The 26552-nt window shown below is 50.6% G+C and overlaps 1 protein-coding gene across 5 annotated transcripts in view; it reads left to right on the forward strand.

Moving 5' to 3' along the window:
- The window catches only part of CREBBP (CREB binding protein), a 140328-nt gene that overhangs the window by 107712 nt on the left and 6064 nt on the right, over positions 1 to 26552 (forward strand). For 4 of the 5 annotated variants that reach the window (XM_047780672.1, XM_047780676.1, XM_047780675.1 and 1 more), the window contains 12 exons: positions 3550 to 3668; positions 4456 to 4695; positions 5222 to 5310; positions 11280 to 11360; positions 13412 to 13468; positions 16509 to 16586; positions 16898 to 16965; positions 22743 to 22893; positions 23247 to 23393; positions 23875 to 23988; positions 24983 to 25148; positions 25315 to 25482. In XM_047780672.1, coding sequence (XP_047636628.1) covers positions 3550 to 3668; positions 4456 to 4695; positions 5222 to 5310; positions 11280 to 11360; positions 13412 to 13468; positions 16509 to 16586; positions 16898 to 16965; positions 22743 to 22893; positions 23247 to 23393; positions 23875 to 23988; positions 24983 to 25148; positions 25315 to 25482 — 1478 coding nt within the window. The remainder of the gene's footprint in view (positions 1 to 3549; positions 3669 to 4455; positions 4696 to 5221; positions 5311 to 11279; positions 11361 to 13411; positions 13469 to 16508; positions 16587 to 16897; positions 16966 to 22742; positions 22894 to 23246; positions 23394 to 23874; positions 23989 to 24982; positions 25149 to 25314; positions 25483 to 26552) is intronic. The other variant, XM_047780673.1, reaches the window with a different exon arrangement.

The following is a 26552-nucleotide window of genomic DNA, read 5'->3' on the forward strand; positions in this document are numbered from 1 at the left end:
TCGGTTTCTCCTGACCCAGACAGGAAACCAAGGGGCCAAAGTCAGGAGCAGGAGAGTAGAACCCAGTGACTCCTGCAGCAGGGAAGCGGGGGGGTGGCAGGTAAATGAAGAGACTTCAGGTTCTGAAATCAGCAGGTTGAGCCAGGTGCCCAGGAGAAGTTGGATGGAAGTCATTAGAGAGGTGTCCAAAGCAGGGAGGTGACAGGGTGTCAGAAAATCGGTAGGTGACTGTAGAGACGTCAGGCGGGGCTCAGCTGGTCCAGGGCTGGGGGTGATGCACTCGGGAGGGATGGCAGGAAACTCCTCAAGGCTGACACTGAGTAGTTTTGCTCCTGAAGAGACCTCGGGAGTCATCAAGTATAGCAGGCCTCCTCCTGCTCCAGAAACACTGAGGACCCCAGAGAAGGGTTTTCTGTGTGGATCACCAATCGCTACTTCTATTTATTCAGTTTTTTGTTTTTTGTTTAAGTATTTACTTAAACATAAGTTACCTGGCACCCTTAAATAACACGTTTTTATGAAAAATAACGTCCAAAACAAAAACAGAGCGGTGACAGTGCTTCTTACAGGCTCGTTACTCGGAGGCTTAGGTCAGTGCAGCTGGATTCTCACTTCGGCCTCTGCAGTCGCTCTTGTTCCACGTTGCTGGCGGAAGCCCATGAGGAGAATCCGGCCCCACTCAGACGAGTAGTTAAGAGAAATGTTTGAGTAGCCTTTTCAGGTCATTGTGGTTATCTTGTAATACTACACCAAAACTCAACAAGTAAAGTTTCTTCAAGGTTCGTTGCACTGTGAGATCTGAGTCCATAGCGCTGAGTTTCTTAGACTGTGTGACGTTAGAATCCATTTGTCTTCCTTCAACTGTCAGTGGATCTTCTGCCATCGCATGATTTTTTTTTATAACATAATCCTTTGATCACATCTTCCAAATGTTTCCATACTTCATTGTGGGAATTTTTTTTTTTTTTTGTCTTTTCAGGGTCACACCTGCAGCATGTGGAGGTTCCCAGGCTAGGGGTTGAATCAGAGCTGCAGCTGCAGGCCTACACCACAGTCACAGCTACATGGGATCCGAGCCACGTCTGCGACCTATACCACAGCTCACAGCAACGCCAGATCCTTAACCCACTGAGCAGGGTCAGGAATTGAACCCGAGTCCTCACAGATACGAGTTGGGTTTATTACTACTGGGCCACGATGGAAACTCCTCATTGTGTGCTATTATTAAAAATCACATTAATTAATATCATTGTGAGTCTCTTCAAAAACTCTTAAGAACTTCGCAAGCTATGTAGCTCCTGGGGCGGGTACAAGTTTTTCAAAATAATAATTTTTGATAAAAGTGCAGATTTTATCATTGGTAACAAATAGCGTCAGTTGTCCCGTAAGTAACCGGCATGCTTTGTTCATTTTGGGGGAAATGTCTCTCTCATACCCAGATCTGAACAACCATAGCTTGTCTCTCAGCCGTTCTTTTTAGTTTTATGCCGTCTATGAAAAAAGCAATCATAGGAGTTCCCGTCCTGGCTCGGATCCCGCATTGCTGTGGCTGTGGTATAGGTGGGCAGCTCCAGCTCCCATTCCACCCCTAGCCCGGGAACTTTCCTATGCCTTGGGTATGGCCCTAAAAAGCAAAAAAAAAAAAAAAAGCAGTCACCTCAGCTCTCAACACTCCACACAAGTGCCCTCTCTCAGGACAACCTCTGCATGCAGTGGACCTGCTTTATGACAGCTCCTCAGTTTGTCAGACAGAATAAAAGACACGTGGTTTAATCCAAGTGAGCCTTTTCAGTCCCTCCTTGGGGACATTCCTAAGTGCAGCCGGCCTTTTCTCCCTGTGTGTGCACCGCAGCAGCAAAGGACGGGATGAACGGATGACCACTGAGTCCAGCTGGGCGCTGCAGCCAGGTCTACACACAGTCCAGAGGGCAAGTGACGACTTAGTATTATCATGAGCATCGCTTTCTGTTGCAGAAATAAAATTGATTTCTCAGGCCCCAGAGAGGGCCCTGGCCGTGCCGGGACGCTGTGTGGTGATGAGACGTGCGTCTGCGTTCCCCGTCGTGGTAGTCGCCAGCCACAACTGTGACGAGTGGGACCAAGTTTTTAATTTTATTTAGTACTGGCTCATTTCCATTCAGGTAGCCCCGTGTGGTTGGTGGCTGCCGTATTAGACAGCACGGGGGTCTCCAAAGCATCCGTGAGCCACGCTGCGCACAGTGCTGCCGTGGTGCCCCATCCCGGTTATCTAGAGAAGGCTTTGAGGCCAGAGAAGTGGAGTGACTTGCTCACGGCAGCCACCCTGCGCAGTAGTGGAGAATTGGTTCCCGGTCCGGCTTCGGACCACTGCTTCCACTCCTTGGTCAGTAGGGTGGTTAAACGCAGGAGCTTGAAGGTGGGTTTTCTTTGGCATAGGTGGTAAACAGACGTTGAAGGAATGAATGAATGATCATCTGAAGTGCTGTTGGCTGTGAGGGTAGAGCTGGTAGGGTTTTGGGTGAACGTCCCATCCTGAATGTATTTCTATTCCGCCAGCGTTTGTCCTGACATTGGAGACAGCAGGGCGTGTAGAAGGAAGTGGGATGGCTGGCAGGCTTCAGGAATGGGCATGGGGGCCCGTGCAAGGGCCCCGTGCAGGACTTCGGGGAAAATCCCCATGGCCCATGAAAGCTCCTCGGCCAGGGATCAAACCAGGGCCACGGCAGCGACACCGCCAGATCGCTGACCGGCTGGGCCACCAGGGAACTCCAGAAGTACTTCTTCTTAGAACTCTGTAACTGTATACATTTGTTGATAAGATTGTAAAACCAGTCATCTCCCGTGGTCTGAGTTTACTTCAGCCAAGGACAGAAAAGGTTCCTCCAAGGAGGAGAGGCCTCTTCCGGTGAAAAGGGCTCTGTTTCCACCCATCCGATTGATGGGTGAAGCAGATTTGGGAGTTAGCTTCATTTTGTTGTCATCCACCCAGGTTTTAGTATTGAAAAGCTTTTTGTTGAACAAGCAAACTTCTCAGTTTGCTTCTCATCATTTTGCCTCATGATGGGGCCACAGTTTTTAAAAACCCTACTGTGGCTGTGTTATCAGAATCCCTGAATTGGAGCTTTAGAAAGTCCCTAGACTACGATGAATGAGAGCCTTTGGAAGCTTCTCTGCTGGACCTTCTCAGGAGCAGCCCAGGCTTCCATTTGAAATGTGACGGAGGGAGTTGCTGTTGTGGTGCAGCGGGAATGAATCCGACTAGTATCCATGATGTGGGTTCGATTCCTGACCTCGCTCAGTGGGTTAAGGATCTGGGGTTGCTGTGAGCTGTGGTGTAGGTCACAGACGTGGCTTGGATCCCTCGTTGCTGTGGCTGTGGGATAGGCTGGCGGCTGTGGCGTAGGCCAGCAGCTGTAGCTCTGATTTGACCCCTAGCCTGGGAACTTCCATATGCCCTGGGTGTGGCCCTGAAAAAAAAAAGAGAGAGAGAGAGAAAAGAAAAAAATGACATGTGGTGAGGAGTCTGGATTCCTTGTAAGTAGTGTTGTTGCCTCTGTTTTCCAACTACAGTCTTTAAGCCGGAGGAGTTACGCCAGGCTCTCATGCCAACCCTAGAAGCGCTGTATCGGCAGGATCCCGAGTCCTTACCTTTTCGGCAGCCTGTAGATCCCCAGCTCCTGGGAATTCCAGTAAGTTGCTATCATTAAAACATACTTTTAGAACCCATTGTTTAATTCTAAATTGGCTAAAGTAAGCCCCTTGCTTTGAAGATTTTTTTTCCAAATAGAAGAAAATATTTTCAATCCAAACAGTAGTCGTACACCTTTGTTTCACCCATTGAAATGTGTTTCCCACCTGTTGGTCAAGCCCCAGGGCCACGGGGGCTGCCGTGAGATCAGGAGCACACCCCGGGCGCACGGCCTCTGCGGCCTTGCTCTGTGTTCGGGCTTTGGGTAGGACTCCGTCCCGGGGATGGGTTTAGAGAATCACTGAACAGCCCTCAAGGAGCACACGGCCTCTCACCTCGGTACTTGGTGTCCCCGGGGGCTCTTGCCACGCCCGTGGTCATCCAGCAGGTTGTGTTGAGCGCTGTTACTGGTTTTGTGTTTGTATTTGTCTTGGGATTTCATTTCTCTTGCTGGGACCAAGAATGGGTTTCTATAAAAATGTTCTGTCTGATGAATGTGCTCACTGTTCTGACTCAGTGGATCAAAATCTCCTTTTTAAAATATTACCCTAAAGATATCTTTTATTAAATAATTCTGTAAGTGTTTTTCCTTTAACTTTGCCTTTGAAGTAATTTGATCACACTTGAAAACGTTAATTACAATTTTAGACATAATATCCGGGGAAGGTCAGAGGTCCTTTTCAGTTCCCGTTTGTTATTTCTATGATCGGTTTTAAGATGAAGCTGCCAGATAAGGCTGGCGTTTGGAATTGCGGGATCTGCTAGACGGAGACTGTTTTGTCTTTAAGGATTATTTTGACATTGTGAAGAATCCCATGGACCTTTCTACCATCAAGCGGAAGCTGGACACGGGGCAGTACCAAGAGCCCTGGCAGTACGTGGACGATGTCTGGCTCATGTTCAACAACGCCTGGCTCTACAATCGGAAGACGTCCCGAGTGTACAAGTTCTGCAGTAAACTCGCAGAGGTCTTTGAGCAAGAAATCGACCCCGTCATGCAGTCCCTTGGGTATTGCTGTGGACGAAAGGTACCATTGAAACTCTCTGGGAAGTGAACCACCATTGGTGATCCAGCCAAAAAGAGTATGGTGCGATAGCTGGCGGCTGCAGCTCCATTCAGCCCCTAGCCTGGGAACCTCCATATGCCGCAGGTGTGGCCCTAAAGAGAAAAAAAAAAGAAAAGAAAAAAAGAGATGGTATGTTAGACTCGATATTTTAGCCACACCTGTGTGCTGAGAAGTACCCAGATGGAATCTAGGCTTTCATTAAAAAAAAAAAATTGAATAGAGCCTGAAGCTAGAGGTGCCTGTGGCGGGAGGGCCTTGGGTTAAGCATTTCTGGCTGCTCCTGTGTCCCATTCATTCGTCTGTAGTAAATGTCTCTCAGACACTGCCTGTACCCAAAAGGTCTAAATAGTGCGAAAATTGTGAGAAGACTGTGCAGTGTATTACCAGAAATCATTTACTAGCTAAATCTAACTCTCCATACTGGACTAGAACACTGCATGATAATAAATGGGATACAGTTTTAGGATTTTCTCCTTTGTTTTTGCAGTACGAGTTTTCCCCACAGACTTTGTGCTGCTACGGGAAGCAGCTGTGCACAATTCCTCGTGATGCTGCCTACTACAGCTATCAGAATAGGTAAGCCCTGAGCAGCCTCCGGAGTTGCGGGACAAAAGGAATGTCTTAGGGCAAGGCATGCTTCGCCTTTTGCAGCCTGGGTACCTTGTTTCTTTCCTGAAGTTTCATTGAAAGGGATGGAAATTTGATTGTTTTTCGGATAGGCCCATAGTCTCTTAACTTGAAAGCATGCTTGTATAATATAAAATTTTACACTCAGAACTGCTTGCTGCACAACTGGGATCAGGTAACATGCATTAAGCTGAAATGTGACCATGTGAGAAAGACTCTAAGAGTTGAGAGTAACTCTAATAAAGCTTGACAGGCCTTTTTCGAGATATTAATAGGATTGAAACTTTGTATTTTACGAATCTGTGTGTAAATATTTGCCTAATGAATTTGGCCTGAACAGTCTGATGGAAAGACTTACGTCAGTGCTAATTCGTTAAAAAATTTTAAACCATTGGAGTTCCCGTTCCTTAGCCTGGGAACCGCCATGTGGCGCAGGTGGCTCAGCGGGTTAAGAACTAGTACCCATGAGGATGTGGGTTCAATCCCTGGCTTTGCCCAGTGGATTAAGGATCCTGAGTTGCTGTGGCTGTGGCATAGGCCAGCAGCTGCAGCTCTGATTCAAGCCCTGGCGTGCAGCCCTGAAAAGAAAAAAATTTAAACCATAGGCTTTTTCTTTTTAATCAGTAGCACAATACAGAATGAAATTGGTATTTTCATTGGTTAAGAACCACTCCCCTGTCATGAGATGGCCCTTTCTGGGTTTAGTAGGTGGTAGATATGCTTGAGAAATATTTGCTATTCTCTTAAAATGTGGAGATGGCTGACGAACAGCGATCTCCTGTCTTAAGTAGAGGGAGATTGAAAATGGTTTGTGGGAGTTCCCATAGTGGCGCAGTGGTTAACAAATCCGACTAGGAACCATGAGGTTGCGGGTTCGATCCCTGCCCTTGCTCAGCGGGTTAACGATCCGGCGTTGCCATGAGCTGTGGTGTAGGTCGCAGACGCGGCTCGGATCCTGCGTTGCTGTGGCTGTGGCATAGGCTGGCAGCTACAGCTCCGATTAGACCCCTAGCCTGGGAACCTCCATATGCCGCGGGAGCGGCCCAAGAAATAGCAAAAAGACGAAAAAAAAAAAAGAAAATGGTTTGTGTTGCTGCTGATCCCCAACCGTAAACACAACTCCCTGGTTTGGGGGTTGCTTAGCAAATTAAGCTACTTTGTAGCCATTGGTTTAGGCCGCCACTGTTGCCATAGCATGAGGGCATCCTGCCTTGAAGCAGAGGTTGTAAATCTTTGTCAAATGCAGTTACATGGCCTCTGTTTTGTGAACTGGCCACTAAATGTTGATGTGACCAAGATGGAGCTTCATTCTTTGTTTGGGGGTTCAAATGTTAAATATCAGCATTAGGGTTTGATGTTTTGGTTATTCTTATCTTGTTTGCTTGTAGTAATTACACATGTTCTAATATTTTGAAGAAGATAAGTACAGGGCTTTTTGCTATTTGTTCAAAGATACATATGCACAGGCCTGAATAATTTGGAATTTTGTGATTAGTTTTTAAAATTATGTTTTTAAAATTATTTTAATTGTTAAAAAATATCTAACCATACTCAGGATAATTAACAGCTCCCCTCAAAATCCTATTTTCAAAAAAAAAAAAAGAACCAGTAACTGAAAAATAACGTTTTTTTTTTTTTTTTTTTTTGCTTTTAAGGCTACACCTGTGGCATATGGAGGTTCCCAGGCTAAGGACTGAATTGGAGCTGTAGCTGCCCAGCTATGCCACAGCCACAGCAGCGTGGGATCCCTGACCTACTGAGCAAGGACAGGAGGGATCAAACCCGCATCCTCGTGGATACTAGTTGATTCGTTTCTGCTGAGCCACAGCGGGAACTCCCTGAAAAATACCTTCAGGCAAGTGTTCCAAGCCCTGGACAGCCTTCCGGGTGTCTACTGGGAGTGTTACCAGCGTGACGACCCTGCTGAAACTATTTGAACATCTGGAATCTAGTTTGTCTCAGCTTGCCCTTCTATCACTAGCAGTATTTTCAAACTAAAAGTTTGAAATACCATAGCCCATTGGTAATGAAGTCTCTCCCGTGGTGACAGGTGTTGTTCTGGAGGTTCTTCCCCCCCCCCCCCCCCCGCCCCCCATTTACAGGTGCAGCCATAAGGTATCAAGTTTAACCTTCTTGCCCAGGACATGGGCTTGGTAACACCTTCTCTGCCACCTTCCGTTGTCAGTCTCCCGTGAGATGAGGGATAGGAATTCACTTTGGAAACTGTCAGCTATCCAGCGCAATGACGTTAAGAGATTTAAAGAGAATAGGTTAAAAATGACTCTTCTGTGGAAAAGGCCCTACTGCTGGGTGACCAGCACAGTTGGGGTCTAAAAGGAAGAGCAGACAGAGATCGCTTGCCACCACCTCTTAAGTTTGGGGGCCTTTTCATCGTTGGTTTCTCGGTTCCTGGGTGCTCTAGGACCTGCCTTTGGTTGGCACAGGGTTGGGGCATATTTAAGCTGCCAGCAGTAAGGTCGAGTGGATGGGCCACTTCACCAGGCACTCCTGCCCTCAGAGGAGGTGGTTGATGGAGTGCAAACACAGGATTGCTGTGCAAGTTCTGAAGTGCCCCATCCTATTTCTGTGTAGGACTTAATTTTTACTGACGGAAAGCAAGGCGTTCTTCTTAAGAGTAGAAACCTAAATACAAGAGTTCCCTTTTACTCACAGTCCGTTTTGAGAGTGTAAACCTGCCGCTCCCAGCTGACTCTCCCGAGGGGCACTTCCCAGAACGCAGCCCTGGAGAGCTGGCCGCCTGTGGTTCTCGGAAGGCAGTGCTCTGCTTCTGTGAGGGACGTTTTATCTGCTCAGTTCTCCACTTGGACTGTGTGTGAACACGGTGGTGACCTGGGGCATAACGGTTTGGGTGCCTGGGCCTCCTGTTTGGGCCCTTCGAATAGGACCGTCTCCAGACCGTTTAAACAAGTGAAACGAAAATGTAAACTAGTGTATGGTTTCACTTGTTTCCCCTGCTTGGAAATTTTGAAAGTAAGTCATGTTGGGAAATCTGTTCTATAGATTTTTCCAGCTCCTCTCTAGAGAGAAGGTCGATCTGATCTGTAGATCCCGCGGTTATGAGTATATACCGATGTGGTACTTAAAACAATCTGCATTTGAAAATGACTCCACACATTCAGTTACCTTCCGATGAAGTTACATGGCGCTGCTCAGCTACGCAGATGTGCCTCCTCATCAGGTTCTGTGAAGTGTTTCTCCTTTTTGATGCCATATTCATCCAGCTGCTTCCTTCATGTAAGGCAGAGGGCACGCAGGCTCTGAAGGCTGAAAAGCGAATCTCTGAACCATTGCGTACTTCCAGGGTGACTAAAGTTTGGACTGGGTAGTAAGATAAGGGCAGTCTGGCGTTAACATCTGCCATCCACAGATGACCAGCGTGGTTTCGGCTGCTTGACTGGGTGGCTACACCCCCGTCTGCCGGCGGGCTGGCATCGTCTGAGAAGGGTGCTCAGGAAAGCCCCGCCCCCACCCCCAGCACCTGGCCCGGACTCTATCCTGCAGCAGCTCTGACGCTGCTGTGGGACAGGCAGTGGGGCGTGTTCATGCCATTCCTCCCAGCTGCTGACCTGAGGCTCCAGGGGAGGGGAGGTTGCTCCACACAGAGAATGCCGATTTCCGACGCCGCCCTGGGGGCTGCCGTGCCGCAGCCAGTGCTTCACTCTGGGTCAGTTTCCTCAAGTGGAAAATGACGGGTTTATGATGCGTGTTTCCCGGATGCTGCTCGGCTTTAGGTCCTGCTTGAATAAAAGCTAAGAGTTTGTCCAGGATTTTAAAACTGTTTAGATTCATGTGTAATTAGCGTGGTGGTTTCCTCGCAAAATGTGCTCAGTGGTCCTCTTTGCACTAGCCTGTGGTGGCCGGATGTTCGAGCATAAGGAATTGTAGCACTCAGTTACTTTTAAAAGGAAAGCAATTTGGTGTTGAGGTTGGTTTGTTTTTGGTTTTTGCACACTTTTCTGGTTGCCACCTAATTTGGTTTATGCTTTCTGTGTTTTAATTCTTGATTGCCAGTGGCGATCATGCCCTCTTGCACGTGGAAATGCCTTTCCTGCATGATGTCGAGGCTCTAAGACAATTTACAAGATAGGGAGTAGCCAGGATATCAGGATAGTTCATTCAGAGAAAGAGATACGTGTCATATATCTTAAAACAGCCATGCTAATCTGTCCCTGGTCAGAGTTTATAATCTTGGCAGACTCTGCTGATTGAATTAGTCCTAAATAAACTAGTCCCAGCGAGAAACTTTTATTTGTGCGGTTGCTACACACAGTGAATTTGTTGTGTTCCTCCTCGACAGACGGAAAAATCGGACGATCTCGATATGTGTGCGTGCCCTGAAGTTCTACGCGTTTAATTCACCGTATGGGTGTAGTCAGTGAAATATAGCAGACACAACACTCAGTGTGTTTAATTAAGATGAGAACTAGGACTTGTGGGGACCTATTTTAGTGGTAATGAAGACAGACTGGCCAGGCAGAGGCCTGGACCTCAGTCGTTTGTAGCCCTGTGTGTGTGTGTGTGTGTGTGTGTGTGCGTGTGCGCGCGCGCGCGCACGTGCGTGTGTGTAGCCACAAGCTCCTGTATCACCTCCTGCCCATGTGATCAGTGTGGTGCTCCGAGTCTCGTCACAGTGTCTTTAGCACTAATCCCCTTGGCATCCTGTAGACGTAGTTTTGAGCACTAAACCCGCATTTTTTGTGCTGCCGTCGCTGCCTCACGCTCATCCTTTCTGCGTGTGTCCTTCACCTCATTCGGCTTGTCTACTTTGCGGGGCCCATCTTGTTTTATGCAGCATCAGCCTGCATTCCTGTTGATTTCTCATTTGTGTCCTTTCCAAACATTTAATAGTTGTTATTTTAATTGCTCTTATTCGACACCTTGAGCCCAGACTCTCTATTATAAGAAATTGGGGTGGTGGATAATTTCTCAAATGCAGATTGTGCTTTAAAGATCAACTCTCTAAATTTGCTTAACGGGGGTTATCACCAAGTCCGAGCAATCACTGAGTATCTCAGATGGATGAGTGGTTGGTCCCAGGACCACAAAGTTTTAAATCAGAACTTAAAAATGAATTTTAAGATTGTTCATGGACTTACATATATTGTATTGTTGATACAATATATCACAGTTTTTTCTCTGTGTGTTATTGATAAATGGCTGGAAAGTCTTTGACCCCTATTGCGTTTCTGTTAAGTGTTTGTCTAGAATATGGATTTGGTTTCATTTCTATTGTAAGCCAATTAACTAAGTGATTAACAGGAGAAAATTAAAACCAGTTCTGGGTGCTCAACATTTTCATACCTTAAACGTCTGGCTTACTACCAGAAATAAAATCTATGAATTCCTGTCAAGCATAAGTTTTCCATTTTAAAAAATAAAGCTAGTTCAGTTTAAATTGCTTTTCTAAGGCCTTTTGTTAGACTGTTTGGTTCAAGGTAAATTTTTCCATCTCAGACCCTGAAGTTATATTTGATTTTCCCTAAGTAATAACAAAATCCAAACTCCTAAATTCAGGCTCCTTGCAATTCTAGTAGTAACACCTCCTTGAAAGCATTTGCCCCTTGGAGCTGGCGAGCCGGTTGTTAGTGATGCTGGCCTGAGGCGTGTGCAGTGAGACCGAATGCTAATCAATGCTTTGCCTTGGCTTTCTGCTCTGTGTTGTCTTGGTGTGTGCGTCTTACCTTTATGTCTGTGCTATTTGTTCCCTCCCCTGTTCTCTAATCCTCCCTTCCCCACCTGCCCTGTTCCTTTCATTGTCCTCACTGACCCATCAATCAACCAACAACGCCCCCCCTTCGTCGTGGTGATCTGCCCTGCTCTGATTGGTGGCTTCGTTGCTTGGGTGGCTGTGTGTTATGATGGACCAGTTCACCCAAGTATGGCCTTCTTGCTGACAGGTATCATTTCTGTGAGAAGTGTTTCACAGAGATCCAGGGGGAGAATGTTACCCTGGGTGACGACCCTTCACAGCCCCAGACGTAAGTACCCTTCTGCCATTTCTCTCAGGGGTGACTCCTCACTGTTCGCTGCTTGTCCCTGGTGAAAAGGGAAGCGCCCCTGCCATGTAGACTTGGGTGTGGTGTGCTTTTTTCGTATTAACTCACCCATGTTCATCCTTTAAACCGCAGCTGTGGGAGCGGAAGGGCAGGACCACTTCTGCGTTGCTCCCTCCTCTCGAGCCCGTGACGCTGTGGCTGCAGTGCAGTGGTCCTCTTGACGCGCACTGTTCTTTTAAAACGCTGGCTTGGGAGTTCCCATCGTGGCACAGTGGTTAACGAACCAGACGAGGATCCATGAGGACGGAGGTTCGATCCCTGGCCTCGTTCAGTGGGTTAGGGATCCGGCGTTGCCCTGAGCTATGGTGTAGGTTGCAGACACGGCTCAGATTCTGCATGGCTATGGCTGTGGTGCAGGCCGGTAGCTGTAGCTCTGATGACACCCCTAGCCTGGGAACCTCCACATGGCACGGGTGCAGCCCTAAAAAGACAAAAAAACAAAACAAAACAAAAACCACCACTGGCTTTTCCCTCACGTCTGTCAACTTCCATTTGGGGAGGTTATAAATTTTCGGTTATGCCTCAGAAACCAGCTAACCCTAGTCTCAGAACTGGCAGTAGCGACACTGCGTCATCCCCTGTCTGTAGCATTGAGATGATCTTCATGGGAACCTCTGTTCTTTGGTGATGGTAATAGCCCTGATGATGAGACCCCAGCACAGACAGGCACGAGTTAGTTCCTTCCTTCCCAGAGTTCACCGTTTCCGCCCCGATGCTTGTCCTCGGATGGGGTTACTTTGGAGTAGCCAATGGCCAGAATGTGGCAGGAGAAAAGCAAAAGCAGATCCTCAAACTGGGAGTCACGTCCCTCACAGGCTTGAGATCCTCCAAACCCGCCAGCCGCCACAGCCGCCTGGGCTGCCCACATGGTGCTGCTTCTCCTGACTCTTCATGATTCCTGCCGCTCTGAGAAGTCCCCCAGTGTCACTGTCCCCCCACAGGCAAGAAAGGCTTCCCACCGAAGCAGTTTCCAGCACTGCTGGACACTTCTCTGCCCCTGAGGTTTACCTGTTTAGGCACACAGCAAAGCATAGCCACCTGTAAGACAGATCAAAATGACAGAAATTCTACATATTCAATTTGTTTTTATATCTTTGTCATCTTAATTCTTTGGTCCAATTATATGATGAATAATTGGATCACGACTCTGTCAGTCAAGTAGTTTGCGTGTGTACACTGATCATAGCAAAAGGGCGATAGAAATGAAATCCTTGGAGTTCCCTCGTGTCTCAGGAGGTTAAGGATCCAGTGTTGTCACTATTGTGGCACAGGTTTGATCCCTTGTCCGGGAACTTCCTCATGCCGCAGGCATGGCCCCCCCAGGAGAAATAGAAAAGAAACAAATGAAATAGCCCTTTAATATATGCTGACTTGTGTTAATGAGGGAATGTCAGCGTTAGAAGAACTGGTGGAGTTCCCAATGTGACGAGATGGGATCGCAGCATCTTAGGAGCACTGGGACGAAGGTTCAGTCCCCGGCCATACGCAGTGGGTTAAGGATCCATTGTTGCCAAAGCTGTGGCTTAGGTTGCAGCTGCGGCTCATATCTGATCCCTGACCTGGGAACTCCATATGGTTCAGGGCGGCCAAAAGGAAAAAAAGAAGAATTAGTGACACGAGTGCTCATCAAATTCAGTAAGCATTCACTGTATAGATGTAATTGAAAATTAACAGGTTTGAACCTCAGTATAATTTTGCCGTCATATTTTGACTTGGCTTAATTAAATCTTGTAATAAGTGCTAATGATAGTTTGGGAAAAATATTCCAAGGCGGTCAGAGAAAAATGAATGGTAGTGCTTTCTCCAGAATTGAGCCATCTGTTCATGCCCTTGTAACAGCTACTTGGCGTTTCAGCCGACCGTTACGTACTGTTTATGTGAAGAACTAGTTACAGAGTAATATCCCAGAGACTTTTTCGTTTATACTCACCAGATAAATTAACATTTTCCCCTTTTTTTCCCCCCAAAACAAGGACAATTTCAAAGGATCAATTTGAAAAGAAGAAAAATGATACTTTAGATCCTGAACCGTGAGTATACAGCTATTTCTTTCTGACTTTCAGGGTTTAGTTTCAGATCAGGAAGCTTCCTCCTTATGGTTGGGCTGCAGGAGAAGATGCTAGAAATACATACATGGCCCTGGGTAGAATTTTTCATGTGAAGTCATTTCAGACGTGGATTCTTTTTTTGGTCTCTTTTGTCTAAAAAAAAAATAATAAAATAAAAAACTTCCATGTGGAAGTGACATGTGGAGGTTCCCAGGCTAGGGGTTGGATCAGAGCTGCAGCCGCCAGCCTACACCACAGCCACAGCAACACAGGATCCGAGCCACATCTTTGACCTACACCACAGCTCACGGCAACACTGGATCCTTAACCTCCTGAGGGAGGCCAGGGATTGAACCCACATCCATCTCATGGATACTAGTCGGGTTCATTAACCTCTGAGCCATGATGGGAACTCCTTATGGATTCTTTTTTAACTCACGTAAAATAGGTGTCTCTGTAGCATGGTGTCCAGATACTGCATTTTAATGGTGTTAAGATTAGATGGATGTTTTGATTCTGCTAGAACCTGTCTTATAACTTGGGACATTTCAGAAAGGAAACCTCTTAGAAACCACTTTTTAGAAATAAGTAATGGGAAGAAGCTCCCGTCGTGGCTCAGTGGTTAACGAATCCAACTAGGAACCATGAAGTTGTGGGTTCGATCCCTGGCTTTGCTCAGTAGGTTAAGGATCTGGCGTTGACGTGAGCTGTGGTGTAGGTTGCAGACTTGGCTCGGATCCCGTGTTACTGTGGCTCTGGTGTAGGCCGGCAGCTACAGCTCCGATTAGACACCTAGCCTGGGAACCTCCATATGCCACGGGAGCGGCCCAAGAAATGGCAAAAAAAAAAGAAAGAAAAAGGGAAAGAAGTAATGGGAAGCCCACTATCTTTGGTGTGCTAACATTTTCAGAGGTCTTTGTCAGATACTTTCTTCCCTGCATTGATCAGTGAGGATATTCAGTTTGCAAAGTTTGCTTGGTAAGAGCTCCTAAGGAGGCCTCAGAGATCCTTCAGTGTGGTGGCCTCTCCCAGGTCCCCAAAGCCAAGTCCTGAGGACACCCCAGCGTGTGGAGACACCCGTTTTATTCTGTCACTGGTGCAGGCCCATCTAGGGCTGCTTGATGAGCACAGCTCTGTCGGGTGTTTGGTGAATGCAGCCATGGGTGTCCAGGCTCAGAAGCAGGTCCTCCCTCCCTCAGCCCCCAGGGCAAGACAGACTCGCCACCCCCTACTGGGCGCTGACTCCGTCTGTCCCGCTAGCAGTGCCTGGGCAAGAAGGGCCTGGGCTGGGGGGCAGTTTCATGTCATGTCCCCCCTGTAGTTTTTTAGTTTCTCTACCTTTACATTCAGTTTTCCCTTTCAGAATACATCCCCTGAACACCAGGGGACAGGCGGGTCGTAGCATCAGCGGAGGGGGGTCTTGGGGAGGCAGTCCTCCTCTGGAAGCAGGTGTCGGCTGGTGGGCAGAGCTTTCTGGGCGCGGAAGTGCGAGGTCCCGGGGAGCGTGGGGGGAGGCCCACGGGACAGGGCCGCCGCCGTCACTGCTTGCCGACACGTGGGCTTCCTCCTGTGTGTGCTGCGGAGGCACTGAGGGGCATCTGGGGTTTCTGTGACGGAAAGATCACCCCAGATCCAGGGTGGGTTTACCTGGAGAGGAGACTTTGCTCTCTAGTGGGGAGGCCAGCCAGGGGACGAGAAACAGCAGATCGGGGAGGAAAGGGAAGCGGGCCTGGAGGAGGCCTGGTGCGGGGGAGGCCACACCTCGGGAGCGTGGGAAGGGCTGTCCTGGGTCTGCTGCGGTTCAGGCACCGACGCACGTGAGCAGGCAGTGCCGCACAGGGAGCCGGACTGCTGGTCGTGACCGTTGAGAGCAGACCGGATAGAACAGGGTGTCGACCACGCGTCCTGCGTTTTTGACAGTCCTCGCGCCCGTCACAGGGAGGAGTTGAGGAAAGACAGTCTTTGGAAGGCACACAGACCTGCGGGCCTTTTAAAGTCTTGACTCAGCCGCTGAGATCTCAGAGAAGGTGCCGGTCAGGGTGACATGGCATTTGAGGACGGAGCCAAGGTCCGGAACAGCCACCCTGTGGAATGGGAGCCACCACACAGGACGGCAGAGGGCCACTGCACTTTGCACTGCAGTTTGCCCGTATCCATCTTTTCCCTTGGACAGAGCAGGCACAGAGGAGCTGGGTTCGGCCCGTCCCTGGTTGGAGGTTTGCTCGGCCAGGGCAGTGGGAAGGTCAGGCCGGGGCTCGGCCGCCGGGAGTGAGAGAGCATCAGGGTCCAGGCTGGTCAGAAGGGTCGGAGCCCGGGACGATTTGGAGCCGTTTGGCCCTTTCTGGCCCCTTCGGCCTTCCACGAGCTGTGTGTCATTGTGGTGGCTCTGGGCAGTGGCTGGAGAAAACAGAGGGTTTTGACCGTCCGTGTCGGCAGTGACGATTCCCAGGCGAGGTGACGGCCCTGGGTGAGCCCTGGCGGAAGCCAAGCAGAGGGCGGGTGGGCACTGTCCCCCAGGTAAAGGCCGTGACTGGCCAGTTAGCCTGCGTGTCCCAGCCTTGCCGCTGACTCCGAGCAGATGGTTCCTGGGCCTGGGCTTTCGAACAAGGCTGTGTAACCCCAACAGTATTGTTCCCTGCCGTCGACGTCCGTTTAGGCCTGTGCAGTCAGTCGCCTAGAGCCAGCGCTGGTCTGGCAAGCGTGCGGTCATGTCAGAAAGGCTGACCTGTCAAATACGCCTTCGTCATAGCGATTTTTAGAAGTAGATTTTCATTTCTGGTTGGAGAGGAGATTGGGAGAGGAGAGGGGTGAGGCATTTATACGAAGAAAGGGAGAAAGTCAGCTTTTCCTATAGAAAATGTCATACTGATGCATTTTTTAAATATAGCGGAATTAGTCGACAGATGCATTAATGCCACAGATTCTCAGTCATCAAGGGGACGAGGTGTGAGCACAGCCCACCAGCTCCTCAGAAGCTTGTTGTGTGGCTGCGTGTGTGACAGCAGCTTTCTTTGTCTTCTAGTTTCGTTGATTGCAAGGAGTGTGGCCGGAAGATGCATCAGATTTGTGTGCTCCACTATGATATCATTTGGCCTTCGGGGTGAGTAATTTCCTGTGATCTTCGGAAGGGAAGGCGGCTCTGCATAGAGGAGGGGCTGATGCGGCCGCTGCTGCTTTTCATGCATTGTTGTCAGCAAGAATCCGGCAGTTAGATAGACAGCAGCTGGTTCTAAATTTAAGTCTTAAGTGTTTGCCCGATTTAGGAATCGTAGAATCAAAGCAGTCTGCCTCCTCACTATTGTATAATGATGCGATTTAAATTGCCAACAAAGTATTTGAATGCTGCGCTTCATTGGTTTGGCAACATGTACTGTTTTATATAATCCGATCACACCCATTATTTTTTTGCAGCTTTGTGTGCGACAACTGCTTGAAGAAAACGGGCAGAACTCGGAAAGAAAACAAATTCAGTGCTAAGAGTAAGTTGGGGCAGACTTTGTCTCCCACCTCTAAGCGTCCACATTTTAGAAAAACCTGTCCATGTCCCCGTCTTCCTGAGTTCAGCTACCACACGGCTCTAGAGCTCATCTGGGGTTTTACCTGTGAGTCTGCTTCTGATACTTTTCTTGTCTTACCCTTAAGGAGAATCCTTTGCCTTGATGTTTATGTTTCTTGTCTTACCCTTAAGGAGAATCCTTTGCCTTGATGTTTATGTGAAAGTCAGCCTTATGGTCAGTCTGTGTGGGGTTTGTTTGTTTCCTTTTTCGGCTGCACCCAAGGCATGCAGAAGTTCCTGGGCCAGGGATCGAATCTGAGCCGCAGCTGCAGCAACACCAGATCCTTAATCCCCTGCAGCAGAGCAGGAGGTCTCCGCAGTCTGTCTTAGGTGAGCGTTTAGGAAGATCACCTGGCGTAAACTTCATAACGTCCAGGGGAGACAATTTGTCAGCAGATCCTTCTCAAGAGGCTTAGAAATAAGACCCCCCGGCCGTGTGCACGCGCGCACATCCTGTTGTGACCAGCGCCCTCAGCCCTGGGCACGTGTGCGGGGGGCTGTTTGCATGCCGATAGTTGTGGGGCGCGCTGTTGTGAGGAGCGACCCTCTTGGGCCCCGTGGGGATCACTGTCACCCAGCACTGGCCGGGCCTGATCTGGTCGGGGCTGGCAGGCCCGTTGCGCGCTTGGCACCGAGCAAGCCCCCTGCTGCTGCAGAAGTAACGTTTCATCGGTGTTCCTCGATTCTGTGGCGATGAGGCTTTTGGAAAAGCAGGTGTACGGTGTGTCATCTTTGTCAGCTCGGCTCTCCAGTGCTGAAGCCACCTTCTGCAGCGTGGCCTCTCCCGCCTGGCAGCGGACCTGAGTGAGAAGAGCCCCTGCTCGGTGCCTTTAGAGCTCCCTTCCCAGGACTCCCTGCTGCTCTCACTTTTCTCCAGCAGCTCAGGCAACTAGCACACTGCTTAGGGGCCCCAGCAAGAGCTGGGCGGAAGGAAGCACGGGTGGCGGGCACGGAGGAAGCCCTGCTCGAGGCGTCCGAGTCAGTGTTGATTCAGCTCAAACTCTGTCTTTACCAAATCCATGTACTCTATCCTTTTGGTGGTGGGGGGGGGTTGTTTTTTGGTTTTTTGGGTTTTTTTGCTTTTTAGGGCCACTCTCGCTGCACATGGAGGTTCCCAAGCTAGGGGTCTAATCGGAACTGCAGCTACTGGTCTACACCACAGCCACAGCAACACCAGATCTGAGCCACGTCTGTACACGGCAGCTCACGGCAACGCCAGATCCTTAACCCACTGAGTGAGGCCAGGGATCGAACCCATATCCTCATGGATCCTAGTCATATTTGTTACCACTGAGCCACAACAGGAACTCCCAGTTCCCCTATCACTTAAACTTACTCTTGTGAAACCTTTTGAAATATTAATGAATTATGAACAAATGTAGTATTTCTCTTTAGCTCAGAGTTTCTCTACTGGCATTTAGGCCAGAAAGGTCTTTGTTATGGAGGCTATCCTGTGCCCCCTCAGTGCCATTAACACCACCCCACCCAGGAATGGTGGCCATCGGAAAGGTCTCTGTACATCACCACATGTCCCGGTGGGAGTGGGAAGGACGCAGGTGAGAACCCTGCTTTAAAAGATCCGTTCTGAGGGAGTTCCCATCGTAGCTCAGCAGAAATGACGCCAACTAGTATCTATGAGGATGCAGGTTCGATCCCTGGTCTCTCTCAGTGGGTTGAGGTTCCAGCAATTGCTGTGAGCTGTGGTGTAGGTCATAGATGAGGCTCGGATCCCACGTTGCTGTGGCTGTGGTATAGCCTGGTAGCTGTAGCTCTGATTCAGCCCCTGGCCTGGGAACTTCCATATGCCGCAGGTGTGGCCCTGAAAACCAAAGTAAATAAAAGATCCATTCTGAGCGATGTTGCTGAAGAAGTCAGCACCTTAGAATCACTTCCTGGGCCAGAGCTTCAGTGACGAAGACACAATTACTGGGAGAGCGAGGCCTCAGTGGAAAAGCAGTTGCTGCTGGAAGAGTGAGGTGTAGGGGGGTGGGAGGTGGTCCCGCCCCAGCCCCCACCCCAGTGTCCACAAGATGGTGCAGAGGGATGTGTGGACTTTTGGCAAATGAGCTTTAAAGATGTAGAACATTCAGGAGTTCCCATTGTGGTTCAGCGGGTTAAATATGGACACAAGGTCCATGAGGATGCAGGTGCAATCCCTGGCCTCGCTCACTGGGTCCGGCGTTGCTGCAAGTCGTGGCGTAGGTCGAAGCCAAAACTCAGATCCCGAGTTGCTTCGTCTGCACTGTAGGGCAGCAGCTACAGCTCCAATTTGACTCCTAGCCTGGGACCCTCCATATGGTGCAGGTGTGGGCTTTTGTTTGTTTGTTTTTGTCTTTTTAGGGCTGCATATGGAAGCTCCCAGGCTAGGGATGGACTCGGAGCTGTAGCTGCCAGCCTACACCACAGCCACAGCAACGCCAGATCCGAGCCTCGTCTGTGACCTACACCACAGCTCACAGCAACACCAGATCCTTAACCCACTGAGCAAGGCCAGGGATCAAACCTGCGTCCTCGTGGATGCTAGTCATATTTGTTTCCACTGAGCCACACCGGAACTCCAGAAGTGGCCTTTAAAAAAAGAAAAAAAAAAGACCTATAGCTCTCACGTATAGAAAAGGACTTCAGGAGTGTAGTGTCTCCTACACCTATTAGCATAGTCTCTGCGCATGTCTGTAGGTCACGGAAGAAAGGCTGCCTCATCGTATTTGCTCTGACCTAGGGCCGTCGGCCCTCCACAGCCATGAACGTGGAACCTGTGGATACAGAGGGCCGTCTCTGCTCCACCCTGTCACAGAAGGAACTCCAGAATCCGCAGACTGGGGAAGGGTCCTGGAACCAGTCCCTTGTGGATGCAGAGGAGCGGTGGGGTGGAATGTATCTTCCAGCTGCTGACCTTGCAGCCAAAACCCCCTCCCCACTTGACGCCACACACACAGCTCGACTCTGGTGGTTCAAGGGGCCAAAGGTCAGAATACGAGGGTGTGTTTACCGTGTTAGGTTATGAAAAGCCTCCCTGACAAGGTAGAGCCTAGAGGTCAGAAAGCCAAAGGCTGAAGGGTTGATCACAGAAAGAAAAGGCCCCGCCCCCTGTCATGTGCTGTGGGCGAAGGTGGGTTACAGTTGAAGAGCGGGTTCCAGTTTAAAACGGTCCTTTTTAGGCCGAGCTGTTGCACTTTCACACACACCCCCTACACACGTGTCTGTGCAGACGCGGAAAGGCACTTGCGGGGCCACCCACTCAGCACGGAGGGGGGACGGGAAGTGGAAACGGAGTCTGAACAGAGGATGTGGCAGCCTGAGCCCTTTGTCCAGGGAGAAGGGCAGCTGCAGAAATTCCAGGGCCTGAGCTTGCTGGTCTGGGGGACCTCTGGGCACCACGGGGTGAGCACAGCCCCTCTCCCCAGCACTGAGTGAGCCTGAGCTGTTTGCTCCCCAGGTTTTCACAGCACTGTCCTTACTGTAAGGTCTGTGGCTCCTCTCGCCTCCCCAGCCTCTTGACGTCGTTATGACACAGTTTGGTGCTTATGACCAGATTGTCATCATTGTCTCATTTAAAAACTGCATTTTTGGAGTTCCCGTCATGGCTCAGTGGTTAACGAATCCGACTAGGAACCTTGAGGTTGCAGACTCGATCCCTGGCCTTGCTCGGGGGTTAAGGGTCCGGCATTGCTGTGAGCTGTGGTGTAGGTCGAGGATGCAGCTCGGATCTGGTGTTGCTGTGGCTGTGGTGTAGGCCAGCGGCTGCAGCTCTGATTAGACTCCTAGCCTGGGAACCTCCATATGCCGCGGGTGCAGCCCTGAATAGATTTAAGAAAACAAAACAAAACCAAAAAAACCCTGCATTTTTAATACAGGTCCTTCAGGTGATTTGGGTAAAGGAGGTAAAGACCTAATTTGGAAGGTCGACCCTCTCACTGTGTGACAGTCGTAATGTGTGTAGTTCACGAGGGCAGGGGTGGCCCTTCCTAGCTGTGTCCTCTTCTGGATTGGAAGCGACCTCAGGCTGCAATCAACAGCAGTGTGGGAGGGTGGGGGAGCCCGGGGGGGTGAGAATGTGAGAATTTTCTACAGGGCCTTCACAAAGAATCCATGAGGCAGTTGTAACTCCTTTGCACCTGAGTCTCCTTCTCAGGACGATTGTTCCGGCCCCGAGGGGCATGAAGATGGGGCGGGGGCAGGGTGTAAGTACACAGCCTGCGACCCATGTGTGTGTGCACAGGGTGTGAAACAAACCTTAAGTCCACTCTCTTATTTTTATAGTTTTTCAAGTTTTTTGTTGTTTTGTTTTGTTTGTTTGTTTGCTTGGTCTTTGTGGAGGGGGTTTTTGGCCGCCCTGTGGCATATGGAAGTCCCAGGCCAGGCACCAGGTCCAAGCCATCGTCGCGACCTACACTGCGGCAACACTGGATCCTTTACCCGCTATGCCAGGCCTGACATTGACCCTGCATCCTGGTGCTGCAGAGACAGCACCAATCGCATTGTGCCGTAGCAGGAAGTCCAGGTTTTTATTTTTCAATGGGGTATTTATTTCATCACCATTGTAAGCTTTTCTCTTTTTAATCACTTTTGTTGAGTGTAACATATATGCCAGAAAGAACTTCGCCTTTGGTGTGTTTGTTGCAGAGAAACTGAGTTTAGAAAGTCTAGATTTTGCGGATATTTCTTGGTGGGGGAGAGGGGATATAAGCCGGGTAAATGGAAGCTCCCCAGCCAGGGGTTGAGCCCAAGCTACTAAATTTTGCAGACATTTTTAAATCTCCGTAAGGAGTCTTCTAAAGTCCTAGCATCCATAGTCAGCCATGACCTTTTGCAGCTTTCCTGTCTAGTCTTTTTTGTGTACTCACAGGGTTTTAATGCTTTCTAGACTGTATGTGTATTTCTATGCTATGTAACTTCCTGTCACAGTGGCTGCACCTGGGGGTGGGGCTTAGGACCCACCAGGAAGGCAGCTGGGCGGGTCTGCATCCTGGGGAGGCTTAGTTGTTTGACTCTGCAGCAGGACTCTCCCAGAGGTGGGCAGTTAAGGGTATTTGTGCCATCCTGTGGGCGAAGCTGCTCCAGCCCTGCCCTCCAGGGCAAGCAATGGCGGGCTCCCCCCCCCCCTTTTTTTTTAATGGGTGCGCCTGCAGCATATGGAAGTTCTCAGGCAGGGGGTCAGATCGGAGCTGCATCTGCAACCTACGCCACAGCTTGTGGCAACGCTGGAGCCTTAACCCCTGAGCAAGGCCAGGGATCAAACCTACATCCTCACAGACACTATGTCAGGTTCTTAACCCCCAAGCCATAGTGGGAACCCAGGCTCCCCATTTCTGTTAGAAATCCTCCAGAGCAGGTGTCCGCCTTTGGGGTGCAGCTGTGACAGCCATGTGAGCCAGATCTCTGTCTCCCCCGGCCCGAGTGAGACACACAGCACCCTCCCTCGTGCCTGCTCCCCACTTTTCCACAAAGCCCGTCTTCTTTCAGATTTGGGTCCACCCTTGTGACTCTTTTGCCCCTTACAGTGAGAAAAAGATGGAACTCTTTGGGCATTTGATGGCAGTTTGCAGGTGTGGAAGGCCTGAGATCCCGGGGTCCATGTTTCTCTTAGGAAAGGCTCCCCTCAGGACACACTAGGTCCCTTCTGTCAGACAACACTGAGAAGAGAAGGTGGCTCTGGCCTCAGCCGCCGGAGCCCCTCAGCCGCTCATTCCCGACTTTCAGGACTGCAGACCACACGATTGGGGAACCACTTGGAGGACCGAGTCAACAAGTTTCTGCGGCGACAGAATCATCCCGAAGCTGGGGAGGTCTTTGTCCGTGTGGTGGCCAGTTCAGACAAGACGGTGGAGGTCAAGCCGGGGATGAAGTCACGGTTTGTGTGCAGACGTCATTGGGGCGGGCACGGCACCTGGTTAACCCAAGCCCCACGTTCTGGCAGGGCTTTAGCGTTTGTGTGGTTTCTGAGTTTTTCATCGGGTAGCATGTTGCCAGCCCTCTCTCAGTACCCTAATTCATCAGGGGAGCTGAATTCCTGGCCAAGTGAAAGTGTCACAGAGAATGGGCTCGCGGCTCTGAGCCACCCAGACGGGGGACAGTGCTGCGTCAGGGGTCAGAGGCAACCACAGCTCCAGCCCCTCTGCACCTGCAGGTCTAGAGCAGCGGGTCTTGGTGGTCGGGCGCTGTGTAAATGGCGATGTGTGCAAACAGCAGGCTCTTTTATTCCAGGTTTGTGGATTCTGGGGAAATGTCTGAGTCTTTCCCATACCGAACCAAAGCGCTCTTTGCCTTCGAGGAGATTGACGGAGTGGACGTGTGCTTCTTTGGGATGCACGTCCAGGAGTATGGCTCTGACTGCCCGCCGCCCAACACAAGGTAGTCCTCCAGCTCCTCGCGAGCGTGGCGTGGCATGTCACAGCCTCTGGCGCTGTCACCGTCTGAGAGAACTGCTTCACCCACCAAACTAGTTAGCTTAGTTTTCTGCCAAGCCAGTGGGTTTTGATGACCGTTTCCTGTGTTTGGTGTCATGAGCGTGTGGCTTTGGCTCTGATCTGGCCACCCAGGCCGGCCGAACCCACAGAGATTGGGGTGGGGGTTGCTGCGTGGGCCTGAGTGTCCTTCGGTGCAGCTGTGACAATGACATGCTCTACCCTGATCTTGCCACACTTCTCTGTGTTGTTAGCTCAGTGAGTTTGTGGATTGGTGGTGGGAGTTTTTTCCATCCTGTTTGTGGCAGTGTAGATGCCATCAAAACAATTTATTTCTGGAGGGCTTTTGGAGGGGCTGGTGTTTGGTTTCAAGTTTGGGAGATAACTTTTACTTTCAATTAATTTCTCTCGCACCCCTGCCCCCCCAGGCGTGTGTACATATCTTATCTGGACAGTATTCATTTCTTCAGACCCCGATGCCTCCGAACGGCTGTTTACCATGAGATCCTTATTGGATATTTAGAATATGTGAAGAAATTGGGGTGAGTGTAAATCAAATTATTCAGAACTGATACGACTCCATTTTTAACTTTCACTGTGTTTTTATTTTGTGAAATAAAGGAAGTATTTTTTGAGGTCTTAGGTGTTTTTATTTTAATGTTCTTGGATAGATTCGTCAGGTCTCAGGAGCCCCTTACAGACCCTGGGCCACGTGCATCGGGGACCCCCAGCGTGGCTCGCGCCCTCCCTGCCTTCTGTGTTCGTCTCCGATTCTAGTTTGTCTGTTACATATTTTACGTGACGTTCACCTGTTTCCAGTGTGTTTTTCAGTGACTTTACTGAGGGCTGCAGCCCCCACTGTAGTTCACTTTCGGAGTGCTGTCACCCCCCAGCAAGATGCCAGTGCCAGTGGCTCATCCTCCCTGTCTGACCCCTGCCCCCCGTGACTACTGATCTACTTTCTCTCTCCATAAAGGTGCCTTTTCTGGGTGGTCCATAGAGATGGAGTCCTACCAGCCGTGGTCTCTTGTGTCTGACTTGTTTTCCTATCTCTGTTTTTATGTTCTAGATCACATTTCTTTCCCAAATTTGAAAAAGAGGTCTTTGATTGAGGTGTCTCGAGCAGAATGACTGAGCTCTCCTTTGGCTTTAAGCTCTCAAAAGTGCTCGGCTGCTTTTCCATCGTGCAGGAGAAAGTCGATGGAAGGCTCAGGCATCCATCTGGGTCTGAGCCGTCTGGCGCGCCTGCTGCATCGCCAGCCCCCAGCGCTCTCCCGAGTCGTAGGGTCCCTGCAGCCCTCAGCCCTTGCCCGACACGCACAGCCAGGAGAGCGTCTCTTAGGGCCCATGTCCAGGCTGCGTGTGCACACTCCAGAGTCCACTTTACTCTGCGCCTCCCCCAGCATCCTGGGCCGGAGCCTGTCTCAGCGCTGATTGCACATTCTGTGCTTGGTCCCTGTTCCTCAGCTGTCACTCCGCGAAGGCGGGGATGCTTTTGCTCCCGACATCCTTCTGAATGATGCGTGTGTCCTGCAGGTATGTAACAGGACACATCTGGGCCTGTCCCCCAAGCGAAGGAGACGACTACATCTTCCACTGCCACCCCCCTGATCAGAAAATCCCGAAGCCGAAGCGCCTGCAGGAGTGGTACAAGAAGATGCTGGACAAGGCCTTCGCCGAGCGGATCATCCACGACTACAAGGTGCCTGCGCGGCCGGGGCGGGCGCCTCATAGTTGCAGAAGGGTAAACTTGAAGCAGCTTCTCTGCCAGCACCAGCGGGCAGCCAGAGAGCAGTGCCGCTCAGCGCCATGGAGCCGGGCCCTCCAGGAGCCCCCTCGTCTCACCACTGTGCTTGTTTGCTCTCCAGGACATTTTCAAACAAGCAACTGAAGACAGGCTCACCAGTGCCAAGGAGCTGCCCTATTTTGAGGGCGACTTCTGGCCTAACGTGTTGGAGGAGAGCATTAAGGAGCTGGAGCAGGAAGAGGAGGAGCGGAAGAAGGAGGAGAGCACGGCGGCCAGTGAGACCACAGAGGTAAAGGCCAGGCCTGGCGCCCTAAGGGCTGCGCTCGGCCACGCTGGGCAGTGCGGGTGCCGCTCAGCTTGCGGGCCGGCCTCCTCTGCTGGTGTTTTGACACACAGCCTCCCCTTGTCACTTCCCCCTGCAGGTCAGGGCTGGGCCCGGGGCACTGCCTGCACCGGGTGCTGGGTGAGCTGGAGGCACGTTTGCTACTAGAAGGTGGATGGGAGGGCCTTGCTCTGGCATCTGTGGGCAGGACGGGCGGGGCTGAGGCACAGAAGGATGGCAGAGGAGGGCGTGCTGCTGGGCAGCCCTGAAGAGGTGGACAGAGACGGGGACGGGTGTCCTGGTTGGGGACAGTCAGTTCAGCTGAAGAATGACCTGAGGACGAGCCTCGTTTGCCAGGCCCCGTTCACTTGCTTTGTTACCAAGTCCCCGCCCCCTCTCCGCTGGACATTGGTGCATTTGTGCGCTCACCCTGGGGGCTGCAGGGTGTGTCCTCATGAGAGAAACAGGGCGTAAGCTCTTGGGCCACTCCCGAGAGGGCGGGCCTGGAGGTGGGCACTCGTGGAGCCAGGGACAGGAGGGGCCGGGCAGATGTGGGGTCAGAAGCCACACTGGGAGCCGTGTTTCGATCTTGGAGTGAGAGGTGGTGGCTTAGTTGGATTTGGAGTGTCTGTAGCAAGAAGCATGTAATGGTTTTTGAGAAGAACAGCCCCAGAATTTGGAGCGCGTCTTTGGGGCACTTGAGGAAAATCCTGGATCAAGGCTGCCTGCTGCATCTGGAGCCTTCACACTGAGTCGGGTTGCTGCCCCGTCCTGAGGGACAGCGGGAGGGCAGGGCCTGACACCTCCCCCCTGGGAGAAGAGGCGGAGGGAGGATCGGTGGGGATGTGTTCGTCTCGAGGCATCTGATCCCAGCCAGGCAGGCCCGACACCCACGGAAGGGCCTGGGTGTGACTGCGTGGCTGCTTTGTGCCAGGCGGCGTGCGCTGTAGGGCGTGTCCTTTCTGCGAGACGTTCTCCCTCGCCCCTTCTGAGTGGAGAAAGCGTGGATGAGGAGTGACGAGTCTTCGTGTCACTGG

This window comes from Phacochoerus africanus, chromosome 5, assembly GCF_016906955.1.
Source record: "Phacochoerus africanus isolate WHEZ1 chromosome 5, ROS_Pafr_v1, whole genome shotgun sequence".
In the NCBI taxonomy this organism is placed as follows: Eukaryota; Metazoa; Chordata; class Mammalia; order Artiodactyla; family Suidae; genus Phacochoerus; species Phacochoerus africanus.